Source organism: Leishmania infantum, chromosome 31 (genome assembly GCF_000002875.2).
Source record: "Leishmania infantum JPCM5 genome chromosome 31".
NCBI classification, from domain to species: Eukaryota; Euglenozoa; class Kinetoplastea; order Trypanosomatida; family Trypanosomatidae; genus Leishmania; species Leishmania infantum.
Window position 1 is genome coordinate 785,144 of NC_009415.2, and position 19,517 is coordinate 804,660.

The following is a 19,517-nucleotide window of genomic DNA, read 5'->3' on the forward strand; positions in this document are numbered from 1 at the left end:
GGAGGGGGAGAGTCGGAGCCATGAAGGGAGACAACAGCAAACAAGTGGCACGCTAGGTGGCACAGCTCACACCCACACAGGCAGGGACGCAGACACCGGAACAATCAAGCAAAGGAAGCAGAGCACACAAAGAACAAATCAATACACCCAGCGAGTAACACGACATACACACACACATGTATACATATATATGTGTCTGGAGAGGGTGAAATAACGAAGGGAACGAGAGAAAGTGCACACTATGGCCCCGGAACCGGTCACTCGCGGCGTGTGTGTGCAACCTCTCAAAAGAAGAAACAGAACATGAAACATGAAGAGGCGCCTACCTGAGGAGGAGAGTGCGAGTTTAGACACTCATCCTCCCTCCCAACCTAAAATGACTTGCGCTGCATGCATGTCTCACGATCGCCCTATGCACGGAACACGTACACGTTCGAGTCCTTGCATGAACGCGCCATGAAGTCCTGACCGATGAGCCCTTCGATCTCTTGCTTGAAGTTACGCACCGTAACATCAAACGCCTTTGCGTTCTTCTCGCGTACCGTGTTGTACAGTTCGTCGTGCTTGATGCGCTGCACATGCTTCATAATCTGCATGATGGAGGTCTTGATCATGTTACGCCGCTTCGTGATGGTAGCGTCCTCATCCACAGTGCCAGCGGCCACGCGGCGGCGTTCGGCGTTGGGCCAGTACGTGAACTCACCATGCGGGCGGCTAGGCGGCCGAGTATAGTCGTAGTTGAGGGCAATGTGTACCCCACCGGACGGAGCTGCCCCACCCGCACCATCGCTGCTACTGCTGATGCGAACCAGTAGCTTGTCGCGGTCGAGACACAGCCTCAGAACAGCAGCGATGCGCCGCTCATCCATGCCAGCTCGTTTTGCTAGCGTCTTCAACTCCACCCCGGCCCGGCCATACGCGGCAATCGCGAGGAAGAGTCGCTGCAGCAAGAGCGTGCCGTGAATGGTCGTCACACGGCCGCCTTCTTTGGGGTAGGACACGGTGAAGCTCGTGTACGCGTGGTCGTTCCAGTCCCACCGCAAGATGCGGTTCGAGTGCTTCTCGTTGTACGCGTGCTCCACCTTTTGAAGGTGCACAAGAGCGTCATTCGGAAAGGGTAACGTTGCTGTTTCTGACAGGGCCATGGAGAGTGCCTGCCCGGCCCGGGCGACCAGCTCTGCCGCAGACGTTGGAAAAGCAGCGGGGGCGGCACCGCTCTCACTTGCTTGACAGGAAGTTGCCGCTGATGCCGCTTCTTTGTTTCCCCATACACGCCAGTCGAGAATGGTGGTGGCGAGCCTGATGCCTTTGGTCGGCGCCTCGCCCACCCCCACAGAGCCCTTTGAGGCGAGGTCGAAGAGCTCGCTCTGCGCGGAGTAACTCATATGGAGCTCGCGGACAGGCTTGAGCAGGGATGCATCGCCGAGCCACGTGGCGAGAAATTGCTCTGCCTCTTGCTCATGACGCTTCTTGTTGCTCTCCAGCTCGGCATCGGAAATGACATCGGGGGCCGGCCGAGTCAGAAGACGCTCCCGTACCGTGATGGTGTAGCGGTTGATAAAGAGGTCGCGGTTCTTGATGCACCGCACCATGCGGAGAGCGCTGTGCAACTCTTCCTTTGATGTGCAAACCACGGCATCCTGCTCCGCCGCGCTGGGGGGCGGGCCACGGGCGGGTGCAGCTGCAGCGCCTGTGTTCACCGGGCGAGGCGCGAGTTCCTTTGGCGCTGGCTGCGGCGGTGGGTTTGGCCACTTCGCACCAATCGTTCGTACCGGTGCCCCCCGTAGGGCAACCGATCGCAGCCCCCTGCCGCGCTGGCTTGCGCTCTCGGCTCGGAGCAAGTACACATGCACACTCTGCAGTAAGGGATCGGTGAGCATATCGGCGTACTGACCGGGCCACCTCGCCCTCATCACATTTTGCACGGTGTCGTAGAAGAGATACTTGCAGCCCCCGAACAGGGTAGTGTCGTACCTGGCACGCTCGGCGGTGGCGCTGACGTCTGCAGCGATGCCAAAGGTCGACGCGGCGGCAACCGAAGGCAGTGTCTTAGCACCGATCGCAAAAACATCGTCGAAGGCAGACAGGTGCAGCTCAAGGGAGGGCTCCGTTACAGCGTTCCAGATGCGCTCGACACGGCGCAGGTACTGCAGTACCGCCGTGCTCAGTCTGGACACAGAGTCGTCCGTCTCGACAGCGGTGACCACCCTGGTAGCGCAGCTGTGTTTGCAGTCGTTCTCGACCTGATCTAGAGCGTTGGCGATCACATCGTGTAGCACCTCGCCCAGCACACTCGTAAAGCAGCCCTCACCGAGATTAAACTCCCGCATGATTTGGTCGCCCACATCCAGAGAGGCCCATCTCTGCATGCGGGACCCCGCCGGAAAAGAGAGGCCCTGCAGCCACGTCGCCAGCGTGAGAAGCGCAGCACAGACTTTCTGCTCAGAGGGGTAAAGCAAAAGCCCAGCGTCGTAACCGTCTATGGTGGACGTGCGACCCGGTCCTGCCACAGCGCTCCCATCGGAAGCCCTAGTGGAGGTCTCGGCTCCGATCGCGCCGCCACTGGTGCCATAGCCTCTGACGCCAGATGGAAGCGCTGAGAACAGCGCAGAGAGCAGCGGATGCAGCGCTTCGCGCACCATGGCGTTCAGCACCGTCGATCCATGCGGAAACGCGCCCGTCAGCTTTGGAACATGATAGATGACCTGCCGCTTGGCTTGTGCGGCCGAGTCCGGAGGCGTCTTCACGTCCCAGCAGAAGAGCTGCACCAACATGAGTGAGATACCCCAGTCACTCATCTCGTTGCGCTCCACAAACTTCGCTGTAGATTCCACGAACGTGGGGTAGTCGACTAGAAGCTGCTTTAGCACTGGGTTGCAGCGCGCAAGGGGGCCGGCGGCGGCCTCAGAAGCTGCTACGTCCTTCCGCACACCTTGCGCGTGCTCGAGCAGCTCCAGCGTTTTGCTGGGGGGGAAGCGTGCTAGACAGGCGTTCTTGACGTGCCCAAGAACGAGTGCGTCGAGGGTCGCGCGCACCTCCAGGCTTGCGGCGGCGCTGCTGTCCCTCTTCGATTCGACCTCCGCTACGAGGGAGGCAATGCAGTGAATCGAGTGGTCGAGGTGCTGCTCGCTGATGGTGGCCTCGCGTTGCGGGGACTGCTGAAGATCTAGCGCGCCAAGAAAGAGCAGGACAGATCGGAAGAGCCACAGTGGCGTCCGAAGCGACTCGAGGAAGTCTTCGCCGAGCGTCAAGATCGCAAGGGCGTTGCGGCGCCCATCCGGGGTGGTCACCATGGCTGAGGATGGCATGAGACGTGTGTGCGATGAAATGTGGGAGAGAAGGCCCTGCACCACCTTAAGTGCGAGCACCATCTCACGGCAGCATCGAACAATGCCGATGAAGTACGGGCTTGTGGTCAGCATGGGCGTAATGACGGTGCGGGCTGCCTCTACACATCGCGACACGAGGTCGACTCCGTCCATCCCGGGCAACTTAAGTTCTTGTACACACGCATCCTCCTGTGCGGTAATGTTCAGCTCGGCAAACAGCTTGTCCATGCGCTCCTGAAAGTAAACGACAATGCCGCGAACCCACTCACGCGCCAAGGCGCGCCCGCCATCGTGGCCGAGGCTCACCGCCGCCGCTGCGCGATCTGCTTGTTGGAACGTGATCGACCAAGAGAGAATACGGTTGATGACGGCGCGTGTGTTGCGGATGTTCTGCCCGCTGCGCACCACCATCTCGCCGTTCATCTCACGCAGCATCGTTTGCCACTTGGCCGCGATCCCGGGTGGGTTCGATCGCATCCGTGCCACTGATGGGGAACCAGCGGAAGGAACAAAGAAGTCCCGGAGCGGGATTCGGCCATGATCATCTAGCCTGTAGAGGAAAGAGGAGCTCACGTTGTTGCTCTCGGAACTGCGCTTGGGTAGTAGCTTGTCATAGATGCTATCTAGCTTCTCGAGCTCTGCCAGCTCCTCTTCGGTGAAATCGGTGCCGAAGCCCATTGTCGCCGTTGGCTCAGGTGTGGGTGTGTGAGCGAGTTTTGTGAGAGAGAGAGGTGGGTGTGGCGGGGTGTGTCGCTGACACAGAAGGGGCAACAGCACACTGTGGTTTCACTGAGGCCGCTGTTCTGCAGTGAAGCACTCACCACTGAAAAAGAGAAGGGTGCGTGCCTGTATGCGTGCGAAGAGGCAAGGACAAGGAGAACCACAACGGCAGAGGCGGCCGTACTATATGAGGGAAAAAAGAGGGAAAAGGGAGGAGGAGACCAGGCTATGATACGGGCGTGACCTGGCGAAGGAGCTCTGAGCTAACAGCCCGCGAGTGCCCACCTCGGCGCCTCACGAGCGAGAACAAGGACTAGTGTGCAAGAATTAGGGGCGAGTCAGGGTGTGACAGGCGAGAGCCAGAGGAGGAGAGAAAGAGCGAGGTAAGAGACTGGAGCGGCTGACGAGGCAGCAGAGGAAAGACAGGGGGCATGGCCTAGCGCAAGGCGATGAGGAAGGGGGATGGGAGGGGGGTCGAGGAGGGGGGTGAATGAAGGCGTGAATTGAAACTTTAGCGAGGATGCGGTCATCTGTGACAGTGGATGTGCGGCGCTATTCAGATGTTGATGCATCTGTGCATGTGTGCTCTATCGGGAGTGACGAGGGGAAAGAGACAGGAGCCGCATTTACATGCACTGTGGTCTTGAAACGGTGATGTGGGGTAGAGCATGCCACAAGAGTGGCAACGCTTCTCTAGCACACACTTGCTTCTTCTACTCCCTCCATTCCGCCTCGCACCCCTTCCCCCCAGGGCAAGACTGCAGGGGTCACTGGGCCGACCGCCCCGCCCCCTCACCGAGCGCCATGCCGGTTGATCAAAGAAAAATAGGAAGGAAAGGACACTCCGAAGAGGAGCCGAGTGAGCCTTCGTTCCATGCTGTTATGAAGTTCGCGAGGCGCACGGATCGAGATCATGCCACGAAAGAGAGTGGGAGATAGAGTTGAACCGGGAAACAAAGCATTCGCACGTCTCACTCCCTCGCCCGCTCTCTCTGTGTTTGTGTGTGTGTGTGCCCGTATGCACGGGGTCCAAACTCTTTCAAGTCAGCGCTCCCTCCTTGAAAGGTGCCCCGCTGCCCCTTCGGCTTCACCACAAGGGTAAGGAACGATAAGGGGCAGCGAAGGAGAGGGGGTGCGACACACAGTGGAGGTGAAGTAAGAGACTACAAACGAAACGAATCACAGCGCGTCACAGGAAGCCACTACGCACAACCACGGAAACGCCTACGCAGACAGACACCCACAAAAGACACGAGTAAAGAAAGTGAAACAAAACAAAACACGAGAACGTGCCAGTTCGATTACGCTTCAGCAGAGACGCAGAGGTGTGTGTGTGTGTCTCACGCCTGGGGCTATCATCATTAGGGAAAGGCCAGGGAGCCAGCGACAGAGAAGGTGGTTAAGGCGATCACCTCAGTGAGGCTAAGGAGGTTATATAGATGTAATAAGTGCTATAGAGGCTAATGCCCCATAAGAGGGGAGAGGGCGACACTCACTCACGTACACATGTACACACACACACGTGGGAGGAGAACGCACCTTCCATTTATGCACACATCGTCTCTGGCATGCACAAACACCTCGTCCGCACGCAGACACGCCTGTTCGACATCATGCCAAAGCCTGATCAACAAGAAAGAGAGCTAGCTACGGCTAGAGAGAGAGAGACAGAGGGATCCGACGCCAGGAAAATCAAAATGCAACAGAGGCACTAAAACTGGTGAGCGTGCGTGTGTGTGAGGGGTGTGGGTGTGTTTCGACAGAAAAGAAGTAAGGGACGGGGAGACCCAACGGCGGCACGCACATCAGCACCGTGTCTCCGTCGACTTCCGCATCAGCTTGTCTTCCCCCTTTCCTACCCCCATCTCTTTGCATGCGGCTAAGTGTGCGTCTCGCGCATTAGGAAGAGGGGAGAAGCAGGAAAGGAGAAGCGGGTTAGCACCGGCCCTATCCGTAAAATCCATCGGCGCAGGTTGACAGCAAAGTGAGAAGACACACACACACACATGCACACATGCACACACATACAGATACACACACGCACATGCACACACATACAGATACACACACGCACATGCACACACATACAGATACACACACGCACATGCACACACATACAGATACACACACGCACATGCACACACATACAGATACATACACGCACATGCACACACATACAGATACACACACGCACATGCACACACATACAGATACATACACGCACATGCACACACATACAGATACATACACGCACATGCACACACATACAGATACACACACGCACATGCACACACATACAGATACATACACGCACATGCACACACATACAGATACATACACGCACATGCACACACATACAGATACACAGATACACAGCGGATGGGAGAAAGGCGAGAGCCGATGCAGCCTTTCACGCTTGTCTTTGGCACGAAAGGTCGAGAAAAAAGAGATACCATTGTACCGAGATGCTGCACGAAAACTTGTGACTCCACTTACGCTTGCATGGGAGTGTGTGTGTGTGTGCAGGATAGCTTCAGAGGTGTGTCCGGGGGGGGTGAGGTGGGGGGGGGGGAGATGGGCGTAGTAAGTGAGACTATCGTCGACCAGGCACGTACATTTGCATGAATCTAGGAAGAGTGTTGCTGTGGGGTGAAGGCATAGATACGTTTTGTTTACGCCTGGTCTTGCTCACAGACACACGACTGCACGCACTTGCCTCACTGCGCCTCTTGCGTGCGAGGGGAGAGGTAGGACAGAGGACGGCACCACCGATCACTTACGCATTTCAAGAGAACACACACACACGAGAAAGTAGGCAATATACAGTGACACGTTGTCACACCAACGTTGGCGCAGGGGCGGACGTGCGCGCGTGCGTGCGAGGGGGGGAGGGGAAGAGCAGCTAGTGCGCTTGGATGTGGTGTCGGTGGCTGGCGCTGAGTAGAAAAAAAGACAAAAGGGGGGAGAGAGGGAAGTCCAGCACCAAAAAGCGGCTCTTGTTAACCTGATCCGACCGCTTTCCTGCCTGGCTTTCCGCACTTCTCTCATTCTCTCATGGGCACTTGCGTTTCCAATCTCACGTTTTTCGGGCTTTCGAAAGCGACATCGACGAGCCATAAAAGCGAAGATAGCGGTGGGCGACAAGCGAGGGTGAGCCTTCGCTGGATGCTACCGGGAGAGGGAGGCGCCGGCAAACCGTGCAGCCGAAGGGAGCGAGACGACGCCATACAAAGGAGAAGCGCCCTGGTGGATTTGCATATCCTGTGAAGAAGCACCAACACGAGTTGGAGGTGGGGAAGAGAAGGGAGGAGGAGGGGCTGCTGGGTGGCAGCGGTGGCGGTGAGGCAATAGAAAAAGGGTGGCGCTAAACGAAAAAAGACAAAAACAGAGAAAACCATGCAAGACAAGCAGCACAGCGAGCGAGCAACGCGACGAGAAAGGCCGAAGTGTATCCGTGGATGCGCTATCGTGGTGAAAAGCGGCAAAAGGGTGAGGAAAGCCATTTTTCGTTTGTGAATCACTGGCTATCCCTACTCACGGGAGCTGGGCTCGTATTTATCGGGCGTTGGCGCTCTCGCTGATTGTGGTCCGCCTTGGCGTTTGCACACCGGTGATACGGGCTGCGGTGACCACATGGCTCCCGCCAAGCATGGAGTTTGCAGAGGAGCAGTGCTGCAGCGCATGCCCTTGATGCGGGTGCTACTGGTTATTCAGACTTCTGAAGGCTACTGCGCGTGCGGGGGGGTCACTGGCGAGACGGTTGTGGCTGCAGCGGTCATGGATGGCTGAGAGGCGGCGAGCGTCGACAGCGTGAGCGATGCAGCCTGGGTGGTGGGAAAGAAGTACGGGCACGATCCGCTCTGGCGGCTGTTACTCAGCCCCCACCCCAGACCTTCTATGAGGCCCCCAAAGGAGAATTGCCGTTGTGCAATGCTTGCGGGTTTGCTTCTGTTCTTGTCTGCACGAGGGATCAAGGTTGCCATGGCGGGAGAGACCACTGGCAAATCCGAACGCTCGCGTCGGCGGCCGGCTCTTCAGAAGGGAGCCACCTCGAAGCTGCGGTTTTTCTTCTTTCCGGATGCAGGGGACTTCGGTAGGCCCGTGTTTTCTCTCTGATAAACGGTCGATTCCTGCGGAGACAGACCGTCGAAGGCAGACTTTTTGTCGCGACGAGACCGGTTTCCGCGAAGCGACGTCAGCGGGGTGAGGAAGCGCCACAGCGGCGACCCCGGGGTGCCACCACCGTTCACCACCTGAATGCGCAGAAGGGCGTCGTTTGCGGGGTTATGTTCGTAATCAGCGCCCTGGCCGTACACTTCTTCAGCGGTCTTGCGATACTTGCGTCGCTTCTCGCGGCGTAGCTCTTGTAGAAGAGCCAGCTCGCGGCTCTCGCGGAGCCGCTGCTCTTGGAGAAGCACGGCCGCCGTACGCGCGTCTATCTCGCGTTCCCCCGCCGCCACATTGGTGCTCGCGGGGCCATCGCCCTGTTGCGGCTGCGGCTGTCCGGGCGCTGGCGCGGCGCTTTGCAGCGGCGTCGGTGGTGCCGTCTCGCCACCGCCTCTGCCAAGTCGCGCCTCCTCATTCGCCTGCCGGCTGAGGAACGGTGTCACACTCGCTGGCGTTGTATCTTCGTCGTTGAGGTAGAAATCGCTGTCGTCCTCGCTGGTCGTGTGGCGCTGTATCTCCTGCCCATCAAGCAGCATCTGCATCACATCCGGACCTGCGTCGGCATTCTGCGGCCGCCCGTTCGCAAGAAGCTCATGGAGCGGCATGCGGGCAATTCTCCGCGCCTCTTCATCGAGACGGCTGTTCTCCTGCTCGTCTGCTAGTTCAATCTCGAGATTCTGTCGCACCGAGTTAACACCACGGCGGCTGCGTAGCGTTCGTCTGGCGCTGACTTCTGGCCGATTTGGGAGTTGAAATGCAAGTGATACTCCCTCTAGCGCCTCGCCACGCTCAATCAGCAGCAGAACGACGTCGCGAAGGCGCCGTTCACGCCACTGCTCCTGCTCCTGCCGTTGCCTCTGCCGCACCAGCTCCACGCGCTGCTCCCTTTCGCGTTCGAAGCTGCGTGTGCGAGAGTCATTCGTGTAAACCCCGAAAAAGACAAGGGCGACAGCAAACAACACGAATAAAGCGAGGGTGACACCTACACCGAGGGCGACAGAGGTTTCAGATGCCATATGAGCTGCTGAACCTGCGGCTCAGGCCACGCCGCTTAGGTGCTTCGCTAGAGCTCAAAACGTGTGCGCACAGGTCTCCACTTTCGTTGTGCCAGTAGGACACGCCGCTTGAATGTGTCCGTGCGACTTGAGAGGGCGGCGATACCACTACAGCAGAAAAAAGAATGCACGACAATTTTCAAACGGGCTCACACGCTCAACCACGCACACGGGGCGCGTGCGCTTGAAAGTGTGTGCGCAGCAAGAGGACCAACCACAACCACTACAAAAAAGGGAGGAGGGGGTGGTGGTGATGGGACGAATGAGGCGACAGGCCAAACACCACACTGCACTCCGCTTAAATCGATGGGGGACAAGTCGTATACCCTCGTGCTGGTCTTTGCAAAATTACCATTGGCCAACCATGTATGGGACACAATGACTACTTGTGCACGCACGCACACGAAGGAAACAAACAAACATACACAAAAAAGGCCACTGGTACCACAACAGTAACAAAACAAAAGTGCAAATGAAAAGATACGCACACAACAAATATATATCGATAGATATATCTGTACGTATACTAGACGCGCAAGACCCCAAGAGGAATGCAGGAAGAGAGCGAACGACAAACAAGCAAGTGACAAGCAAGAAGACGAAAAAAACCAGAAGCAAGTCCAGCTAGCAGTTCGGACCACCACAAAAACCCAATAGCCAGCGGCGCACAAGGTGACAGACACCACCGCCCCAAAGAAAGTGCACAATCGGGCACACGCCAACACATACACAGCGATGAAGTGAGCCGAAATGCGCGGCGGGCGCACACCGCCAGAGCGCACTTTCCCTTTTTTTGGTTATTAATGATGAAGTTGTTTTTCTCGCTTGAACGAGACTTTGTGATAATATCAGTAGGGACAGCGAAAGAGCGAGCGAGAGGAGAAGAAGCAGCAGCTATCGAGGAAGACGACGACAAGAGATGAAGTGGGCTAGTGAGAGGAGGCGAGGGGCGGCCCAGGAATACGTACAGACAGGGAGATACACCACCTTCGTAAACAACAACAAAAACAACAGGCTTTATGTAGAAGCACAACAACAAGAGACAAAAGAGAGCCTGTGGTGTCTGTGTGTGCTTGCCTCGCTTCTTCGTTCACATCCCACGTGATGACTCGAAAGCGCCCAAGAAGGAGGACACACGCGGAGAGTATCCTCGGACAGGGTGCGGATGGGGTGGGGAGAGTGAGATGGATAGATCTCTGCAGTTGATTTCGGGTAGCAGGGAAAATCACGAGCGTGTACAGATGCGAAGAGAGAAGTCAGATATACGTATTGGCGTTGGCAAGGGCTAAAAGCAAAAAAAGAAAAACTCACACTGAGGTGGGGAGGAGAGGAATCGACTGCTGCACAATCCTGCAGACACGCACGCTGGGTAGACACACACACACACACACACACACCGTCACGCAAAGAAGAAATCTGCACCCTTGCTTGCTCGCAGTACGAAAGAGATGGGCAGAGAAAGATAAATCAAGTGGAAAGGGTTTAGTGAACAGACGCAGAAGCCGATGATATATAAGCTGTTCTGCACCACGCGTGCCCGTATATATATATATGTATATATGCGAGTATGCGAGTATCAGCGCAGACAGGGGAGGAGGTGCCCCAGGGGTCGAATGCGGATGTGACACGAAATGCCGCGCAGACTTATATTGCTCTATGTGGACGTAGACGCAGCGAGAGGGGAAGGAAAAGGAGAGAAAGGAGGTCGCCTTTCTTCGTACGCGTGGACTTCGACCGTGTATATGTGTGTGTGCGGATATCGCCACCTTTGGAGGGGGAGTAGCCTTGTCGGATCCGTGACACAACTGGGCGCGTGCGGAGGAGGGAGGGAGGGAGGAAGTGGGCGGATGGGGGAGGCGATGTCAGATGAGCGGAAAGGAGGTGATGAAGAAATGGTGAGCAGATAGCGAGGAGCTTGCTGCACGTCTGTACAGGCGCATGTGGCCCATGCTGGGCTATTGCGCTGACAGAGAAACGCACGCTGGCGGCGCAGAGAGAGAGGGAGCACCACCGGCGCAAAAAACCGGATAACGTCTTCTGTCAGGATGGCGAGGTTCAGTCGTAGAGAGCATTTGGGGCTTTCTCGTGGAGTCGGGGGCATAGCCATGCCGTGTACTATTGAGCTGCAGACAGCGAGGTGACGGCAGCAGCAAGTAGTGGACCACACCAGCTCTGTTCACACAAGCGAACGATAACGGGGGGGGCACCAAAAGTTGGGGCTTGTTTTGCATGTCGTTCACTTTTCTCTCTGTGTGTGTGCGTGATGATATGACTCTCCCTCCCATTAAATAGGTAAGACGGCTACTCTGTATGCACAGGAGCAGTTCGTGGAACATCTCGCTGCCGCCGTTGCTCTCGAACAACTCCAGTGCTCATCGATGCTCCGCCGGAGCCTTGCTCAGCATTCTTGACCGCCTCCTGTAGCAGAGCACGCTCGCTGCGCAGATAGTCCAACCGGTGTACGCGCTGAGACACCATTGCGTATTGAAGAGGTAAAGGCGAGGACGCTGATGATGGGCCAGCGGCTCTTGTCAGTCCCGCCGCAGCCCCAGCTCCGGCCTGACTCCCGCCTTCGTCTACCACGACTTCCAGAGCGTCCAGCACAGCGTTGGAGAGTACGTGGTATCCGTGCAGCTCCATCCAGGCCAAGAAGTTCCACACGTCGTGGAAGGATGCCACAGCCTGCGTAGGGGTATTCGGCTTTGAAAGAGACGACGCCACACTGGCGCCTCGCTGCGCTGCCTTCAGGAGGAGTACAAGCAGGTGGTGAGCATCCGCTGGCGATGGCGCAAAGGCTTTAGAGCGTCTACTGGTCTCCTCCTCGGCTGGTGACGGCGGTGCGGTAGAGACATCGACGAGGGAGTTCTCAGTAGATGGCGGTGCGTACACGCCGCCTTCTTCGGCGCAAAAAACCAAAATGTCCTTGGCGCGCTGCAGCCGTGTGGATGGTGCCGAGGACGCAGGGGCGGTCTTGGCGATTTCGGCGATGGCGTGTCGAAGTGCGACTGTGCACGAGGAAGGCAAGGAGGTGGCGCAGACACCTGCACAACTCAGTGCGCACACAGCCGGCTCATTATACCTGTTGAGCTGCACACCACGCAGCACCGCACTAAGGTGGTGAGGCTTCCAGGTACCGGCGCGGAAGGCGGCGGTCAGCATATCTTTCCAGTCCTGATCGCGAGGGAGGGTGAGAACGAGGCACAAAAAGAGATCCGTTTTCGCTTTCCGTTCTGCATCTTCCGGGGTCAGCTGAGGACGGTAGATGTCCATCTTCAGGTCGTCATCGTCGTCTTCACCTGCCGCGCTGCCGACCGTGGCCTCGGCCGCAGGAGTTGTAGGAGGGAGAAGGCAGCCATCGTCACTGCTGAGTTGACGGTGCAGTGCGAGAAGCGGCACGCATGCCTGCTGCGTAATCAAGGAAACGCGGACAGCTCGCAGAGCCGGATATGGTGCTGAAGGGCGGTGAGGGAAGAGACTTAAGGTTGCTGGAAAGAGCCGAGGATGCGAGTGTTGGCCCGATGAGCCCCGCGCACGGAGAGAAGTCGCCCTCATGAATCCTCGCCTCTGTGTATGTGTGTGTGGCTGCGAGCGCAGCAAGCGGCGGGACGCACTCCAGTTGTCGGTGTAACACGGACATGCGAAAAAGTGTGATAGGGGGAGAGGTTCACGTACCCATGGCTCAAAGGAGGCAAAGACGAGGAAGAGAGCAGAAAGACAGAGAGTCGCCACTGAGATGAAGTCGATTGCCGGGGAGGTGGAGGGGGTGCTTGTCTGAAGTGCTTTCAGAGACACCCTCACATACAACGCGATGCAGTACAGGTCTTGGAGCTAACCACAGATTATGCCTCACACCCGTCATCGCGTTCACGGCTTAAATCAAAGAATCCCCCCAAAAGCTAAGGTGTGCGCGTTCACACGCAAGCCAACACCGACGTGCGGGCGCATACCCCTCTCCCCGTTACGAACTGCGCTCTCTCTCCTCACGGCTCACACTCCAAGCCCTCGTTCACGGTGAGAGCCGGCGACGTGGGGTGAGAGAAGAAAAAGAGAGCTACAGACACACACACACACACACACACACGCATGTGGGCGCCAGAGCCGAGTCCGGCCTTGTCCTCGTCTTATTCTGCAGCGCTCCGGCAGGCTCTCACCTCCTTGAGAGACTGAGGGAAAATACGAAAGCAAGGACAGAGCCGCCATAAAACGAGAGCCGTCGACAAGCCACGCCCTTCACAGCGGCCCGCCGACACGCACATGGTGGTAGTGCGACACCACGCAGTCGACCGTCTTCAAGTTCTTCACTGTCGTAAATGAAGTGCGTGTGAGTTCCGCATCCGATGCAAGAGAAAGAGAGGGGAAGGGCGAGAATCACCACTGCTCGGTTGAACAGCGAGTCATCCGCCTCGGAGAAGAAAGCAGAAATCACAAAATATGAGATAAAAAATTTGCACCAGAGGAGCACCCGCCCCCAAATTTCATCATCGACGTGCGACAAGAGGCCTCGCTCCCCAATGTGCCCAGTTCTCTGTCGCAGCGCGTCAGCCATACACTACTCCACACGGCCCTGTCACAGGCCCCCATCGTCTGGTGCGAAGCAGCCATAGACACACGCGGTACAGCAGTGCGCCGACTCAGTTACCTGATAGCACGGCCTCTGACCCCAAACTCTGCTCACTCACCCGCCTCCCAGCCGCTTCTATTATGCCCGTAGCCACCCCTGGTGCACCCCCCTCCCGGTGGCCCAGGCTCCCCACCAGTGGGCAGCGAGGGGCGGCTGAGGTACGCTGGCGTCACGCTGACACCCTGCCCATCACATGGGTGGCGCAAACGTGTCCACTGTCGAAGATCTCTCCCACACAACGCCATCCGCGGCCTCACTGCCGGCATCAGTGGGGGCATGCGTTGCTCCGACCCCCCTCTGCGTAGGTAGGCGCCTGACCCTCTCGCCACCAGAAGCGGTGCAGCATCGGCGGGGGATAGAGGGGCGGCTCGGCCCCCTCCCCCACACAAATGCACAGAGTGGGTGTGCACTGGACCCTGAGATGCCACGCACTGAGAGGGGTGCGTCCCCCTCCGTCCTCAGGGCAGCACACGCGAGGGCGGGGGGAGTGGAAGAGGAAATCAAGACGCACGTGCACTGAAAAGGAAAAGTAAAGCGAGCAACAGGAGAACGGAGGGGGTGGGAGAGAGGGATCGGCCCACCAGACACGAAGGGGCGGCGGGGTGAGAGCAGACGAGATGGCACCAGTGGCCCAACACGGATCTTGGCGACGAGAGAGGAAGATAGAATCAAGCAAAGACATGAAGAGATAAGGCAAGGTGGGTAGTGGTGGTGGTGCACAGCAGTCTGCGGTGTACATCGGGGACGGCACACAGCACCACAAACAGACACGACGGTTCAAGAGTCGGCGGTGTGTCCGAGAGAGAGACATGTACGGAGGGGTCGAAAAACATGGCGGGATAGCCAGGGGACCAGAAAAGCGAGACATGCAGGGCAATTACGGAAGGGGTCGCGGTGGTGATTTCAAAAGCAGGTGCGAGTCAGGCGCACTGAGGACAGGAACGGAAAAGAAAGAAAACAGCCAAGAAGAAGAGAGGAAGCGTGTAGTTGAGCGAGAGTGCAAGTGACCTCCCTCCCTCAAAGGTACCGAGGTAGCAGCAAATGCATACATGCATATAAATGAATAAATATATATATATAAACTTATGTGAAAGACATAAGGCAAGGAGAAAATATCGTTCACCTAATTTTCGGCACACAAACGCTTACACGCCTTGGATGCCGCTGACGCTGAGGCACTACATCTACCCGGCGGTCTTGCGACAAACACCGCCGCATCAGTGCCATTGCCGATGTATGCAGCACCGGCACACTGCTCATCACCGCTGTTGTTGTCTCTCGCGGTATCACTTAGTGAGCTGTGTGCTGGGAGGGGCACTGTGTGGACTTTGTGCGGTGCTGCGTAGGCGGCACAGCTATCCGTCATATCGAATTGATTCCGCGAGCACGAGACGTTCGGAATCCAGTGGTGGCCGACCGGCGCTCTTGGCCGAACTATCGCGTGGCCCACAATATCTCCAGCGCCGTCTGCAGAGAAAGTTCGACTGCTCTGTTGCATAGGCAATTGGGGTTGGACCTTCTCTAGTGAGCAGGCTGAGGGGCGGCTCTATCTGCATGATGCGCTGACTATGTTACGAGGGATGCCTTTGATATCGGTGTAGCACCGCAAATCAACACGGGTCGAAGCGGTATGAGAGACACGTGAACACCAGCACAATGCCGCAGATCATGATGTGGACGGTGGCCCAGGCGGGGAGGCCACGATACGTAGCGCGCGGAGAGAACGTTGGGTAGGGGCTCGATCGTGGGCTGGTGAAGGTGGTGGAGCCGGTAGGCTCAAGATAGCTCACCTCCACCACTGCAGCGAGCGCCGCAACAGACACGTCCTTGACTATCATGGCAACCGACTCTTTACGCCGGTGCCGGTCTGCTTTGGTATGCGCGTGTCTCTCTGTGCAGGCGCACGACAGACAATCCAGCTCAGCACAGTTGGTGGGACAAACGATACGGAACTAGCACAAAGTCCCCCCCCCCGGAAATAAGAAAAGGAACACCGAAGTCAACGGGGGATCCGAAGGGAGGGTAGGGGGAGGGACGGCGCACGCGCGAAAAAAAAACGAAAGGTGTTGGAACACCAACATACTGTACATCCCGCACCACTGCACACTTTACGGTATCGTCCGGACACACACACACACACACACACATACACTCAGAGTGAGAGAGACACGAGGGTCTCGGAGTTGGAGGTGGCCGGAGCTGGACGCAAATGGGTGGGGCTGTCGAAGAGAGGGGGACCGGGGAGAGTTGTGTACCCGCCCAGCGCACTCAGACAGATGTATGCCTAGCAGCGAAAGAAAACCTGCAAGGAGATACAGGACGAGACGCGCGCGTATGTGCACACATCCGGCTGTGCAGGAGCATGTGTGAGGGGTGCTGTGACTGTTGAGATGACAAGGCGGTGCATCGACCGTGGTGAGCACACGAGAGCCGCACTACCACAGAGGATGTGTGTCTGTGCCGCTGTAACGCGCAGACCCGTTCAGCTATGCTTCGGGTCCTGCAAGAGTCCAGTAAGGGCGAGAGAGGGATAGAGGGAAGCATGCAGGGCGGGAGAGAAAAGGAGGCGGAAGAGAGAAAAATGGAGAGGCGCAGATAAGACGATAGAAGGTCTCGAGTCCAGATCTAAGTCGGTGAGGATATAGCGAGCATAATGATCATCGGAGACGGATATGAAGGTAGCGCGGAGGGCGGAGGAGTGGGGAGGGCTTTACCTCTTCACAGATTGGTGCCGCGAGTTTTCCGATAGCGGAGAGGGAGAGAGAGGAGGCAGCAAGGAGTCGTTGCTGCTGCCATAGTCTCGCGGATACCTGTCGATTGCTTGGCCAAACACAGCTCCGCGCTTGCTCGTATGGAGGGCCTGAGTGAGAAAGAGGAGACGGCCTGCGCGGACATGTACACGAGAGAGAGGGGCAGGGGGGGGAAGAGGGGGGGGGATACGAGCAACACGGAAAGCTGCCACGTCACCCAGGCCACGTCTTCGGGGTTTATCTCACGTGAGCGCGCACTCACGAGCGTGCTTATATGCGTGCGTGTGTGCGTGTGTGTGTGTGTGGCGCAGGGGTTTAGTTAAGAAAACGCTGCTTGGCGCTTCACATCTTCGTGATCGCACTGTGCCTTTAAGAAAAAGAGAAGCGAGGGTGTCATCATGAGGTTGGGGAGGGAAAGGAGGGGGGGGGCAAGGGAAGGCCTGAGCACTATGCCCCTCTTGATTCGCTACTGCTGCTTGCACTCCTGCTGCGGAGGCTGCTGACCTACAGCACCACCACGCCCGCCGCGGCCACCAGGCGTAGCACCGCCGCCGCGCTGGCGGACGATGTTGCGGAAGTTCGATGCGCCAGCTGGCGCCTCGTCCTCGTCCTCGTCCTCTTTATCGCTGTCGCTCTCCTCGTCCTCCTCGTCCTCACTGTTTCCAAAGCCGTACTGCTCGCGGAGCTCCTTGCCGGTCTCCACCACAGCTTCGCCAGTGTAGTAGAAGATGGCGCGCGGCACCACCGCCTGCGTCAGCGCCGTCCCGACCTCGACGTCCATCTCCATCTCTTGCTCGAGGAAGTCCTCATCGTCGCCATCCTCGTCATCATCATCGTCCGGGTTGGGCGGGGAGAAGAAGTTGAAGAAGGACTCGCACGGCTCTTCGCGCTCCACGACACGCATCTGGCCGGTCTTCTTGTTGCGCTGCTTCTTCTGCTTGACTGTCACGGTCAGGTTCTTCTTCGAGGACTTCCAGTTGATGTCGCAGCCAACTACATCTGTGATGCGCGGCTCGCCGTGGTCCTCGTCGTACTCGGTGTGGTACTCCTTCGTGAGCGTTTCATTTGTGAAGTACTCGTTGGGGGAGAAGTGGAAGACGAGACGGTCGCCCTTCTCCGGGTCACCCTCGACAAACCCGCGCTCGATGTCAGTAAGGTGCATGAGGGCGTCACGGTCCTTCTCCGTAATCATGCTGTTCACAGCCTCCGAGTTGCTCATGGCAGTCAGCCAAAACGCCGGGATGCCGCCGGACGGGCTCGCCGCCGCCTTTACCAGTGCGCTGTTCTGCTTCTCATCCACCGGATCAACAAACTTCACACCCTTTTTCGCGGGCGCAGCATCCTCCTTCTTATCCGGCTCGGTCGGCGCCGCCGTGCAACCAATGCGCTGCATCTCCTCCTCCGTGATGTCGCGTGCACCCGTGACTATTTCCTTGCGAACAGCGAAGAGCTTCTGGTTCTCTGCGGCGCACTCGTTGGCCAGCGCCGCAATCTCGGCACGCAGGCGCTGGCGCACCTCGTAGTACTCCTTCAGTAGACCCTGCAGCGCGTACACGCGGCGGCGCTCCGCAACTGTCATCTCCGTCATGACGGCAACCATGTCCACCTCACTGCTGCTCGCCTCCGAGGCATCACTGCCGGTGCGCGCTATCGGGTCCACGTGCACCTGAGATGGCATCGTTACCGGTGCTGAGGTGATGGGTAGGAGGCTTGGGTAGTCAAGGAAAAGGGAAAGCTGAAGCGCACAGATAAGCGATGCTGAGCGGGTAGGACGAAGGAAAAAATCAAGAGAAGAAAAACAGAGCTGCAGACGAGAGAGAGAGGAGGGGGGGCCGCACGCACACGGACGCAGTGGGAGGGGAGGTTCAAGAGAATGGAGAGAGGTGAGCGGGTGAGAATGGTGGTGGTGGTGTTGGGGGGGGGGACAGATACGATGAGGGACATAGGCAAACCAGCTTTGTGCTGTGCGTGCAAGCAAAAGGGTATGCGGGGACGATTCAAACTGCGCTACCACTCCACCGGCGGTTGCGCATGTCCCACCAGTATGCATCGGGAGGCCTTTTCGGGTGGCTCGGCATGTCTCGCACCGACGGGGCAAGGTGTGTGTGTGTGTGGGGAGGGTGGAGGTGAGCAAGCGTGCACACGTACTTTGTGCCATTCACCTCCCCCCTCTCTTCGAGCACAGAGCCAATTTAGGCAGCAAATCAGCTTACGCGAAGCTACATGGCCCTGCTGTGATGGTGGCCGCGCCGAATAAGCGGTGGAGTGGTGGCGCGCTCCCCGTTTGGCAAACCATCATGTTCTCCGCGCAAACGGGGAGCACCTCCGATCCTTTTCTACCTCTGTGCTAATTACTCCGCAGGCGCACGTGCCCAGTACCGTCGGGATTCGCCCATGCGCGAGCGAGCGTAAGAAGCAGAGAAGGGAAGAACGGCTCCCGGCCAGCGAAGGTGAGGAGGAGGAGAGTGTGTGTGTGTGCACAATAAGACATACAGCCGACTCACGTGCGCGTCCGCATTGAGGGGCCATACCAGGAGGAAGATGCGCATGCACCAGAAGGGGAAAGAGAGAGGGAGGGTAAAGAATGAGCACAACACAGCGGCAAAACATGCGGTCATGGACGAGGTGGCAACACTTGAATCTCAAGAAAAGAAGATATATGCATCTAAGTATATACACGAGAAGGACGCTCTACACACCCACGCGCATAGAGGGAAAACGCAGACAAGTCGAAGGACTAGGGACGAGGTGGGGGAGAAGCAGCGGCGAATCACAGGATCATCTAGACGCCTACTAAAGATATATGTATAGAGAGAGAAAGCATGGAAAAGGCGAGGAAGGGTTTGGGGCGGAGAGGGGGGAGGGGGAGGGAAGG

General features: G+C 57.6%; 4 protein-coding genes across 4 annotated transcripts; all 4 read right to left on the bottom strand.

The window, feature by feature from the left end:
- Positions 1 to 410: 410 nt before the first annotated feature.
- Positions 411 to 4,007, bottom strand: LINJ_31_1740 (conserved hypothetical protein; the record flags this gene model as incomplete). The annotated part of the gene is made up of 1 exon (XM_001467431.1): positions 411 to 4,007. One exon carries the CDS (start codon positions 4,005 to 4,007, stop codon positions 411 to 413), a length of 3,597 nt encoding a protein of 1,198 aa, XP_001467468.1.
- A 4,076-nt stretch (positions 4,008 to 8,083) lies between these two features.
- Positions 8,084 to 9,232, bottom strand: LINJ_31_1750 (conserved hypothetical protein; the record flags this gene model as incomplete). The annotated part of the gene is made up of 1 exon (XM_001467432.1): positions 8,084 to 9,232. The coding sequence occupies one exon, from the start codon at positions 9,230 to 9,232 to the stop codon at positions 8,084 to 8,086; it is 1,149 nt and encodes a 382-aa protein (XP_001467469.1).
- Positions 9,233 to 11,572: 2,340 nt separating this feature from the next.
- Positions 11,573 to 12,823, bottom strand: LINJ_31_1760 (conserved hypothetical protein; the record flags this gene model as incomplete). Its single annotated transcript, XM_001467433.1, has 1 exon — positions 11,573 to 12,823. The coding sequence occupies one exon, from the start codon at positions 12,821 to 12,823 to the stop codon at positions 11,573 to 11,575; it is 1,251 nt and encodes a 416-aa protein (XP_001467470.1).
- Positions 12,824 to 17,108: 4,285 nt separating this feature from the next.
- LINJ_31_1770 (nucleosome assembly protein-like protein) lies at positions 17,109 to 18,320 on the bottom strand (the record flags this gene model as incomplete). The annotated part of the gene is made up of 1 exon (XM_001467434.1): positions 17,109 to 18,320. The coding sequence occupies one exon, from the start codon at positions 18,318 to 18,320 to the stop codon at positions 17,109 to 17,111; it is 1,212 nt and encodes a 403-aa protein (XP_001467471.1).
- Between the last annotated feature and the right edge of the window lie 1,197 nt (positions 18,321 to 19,517).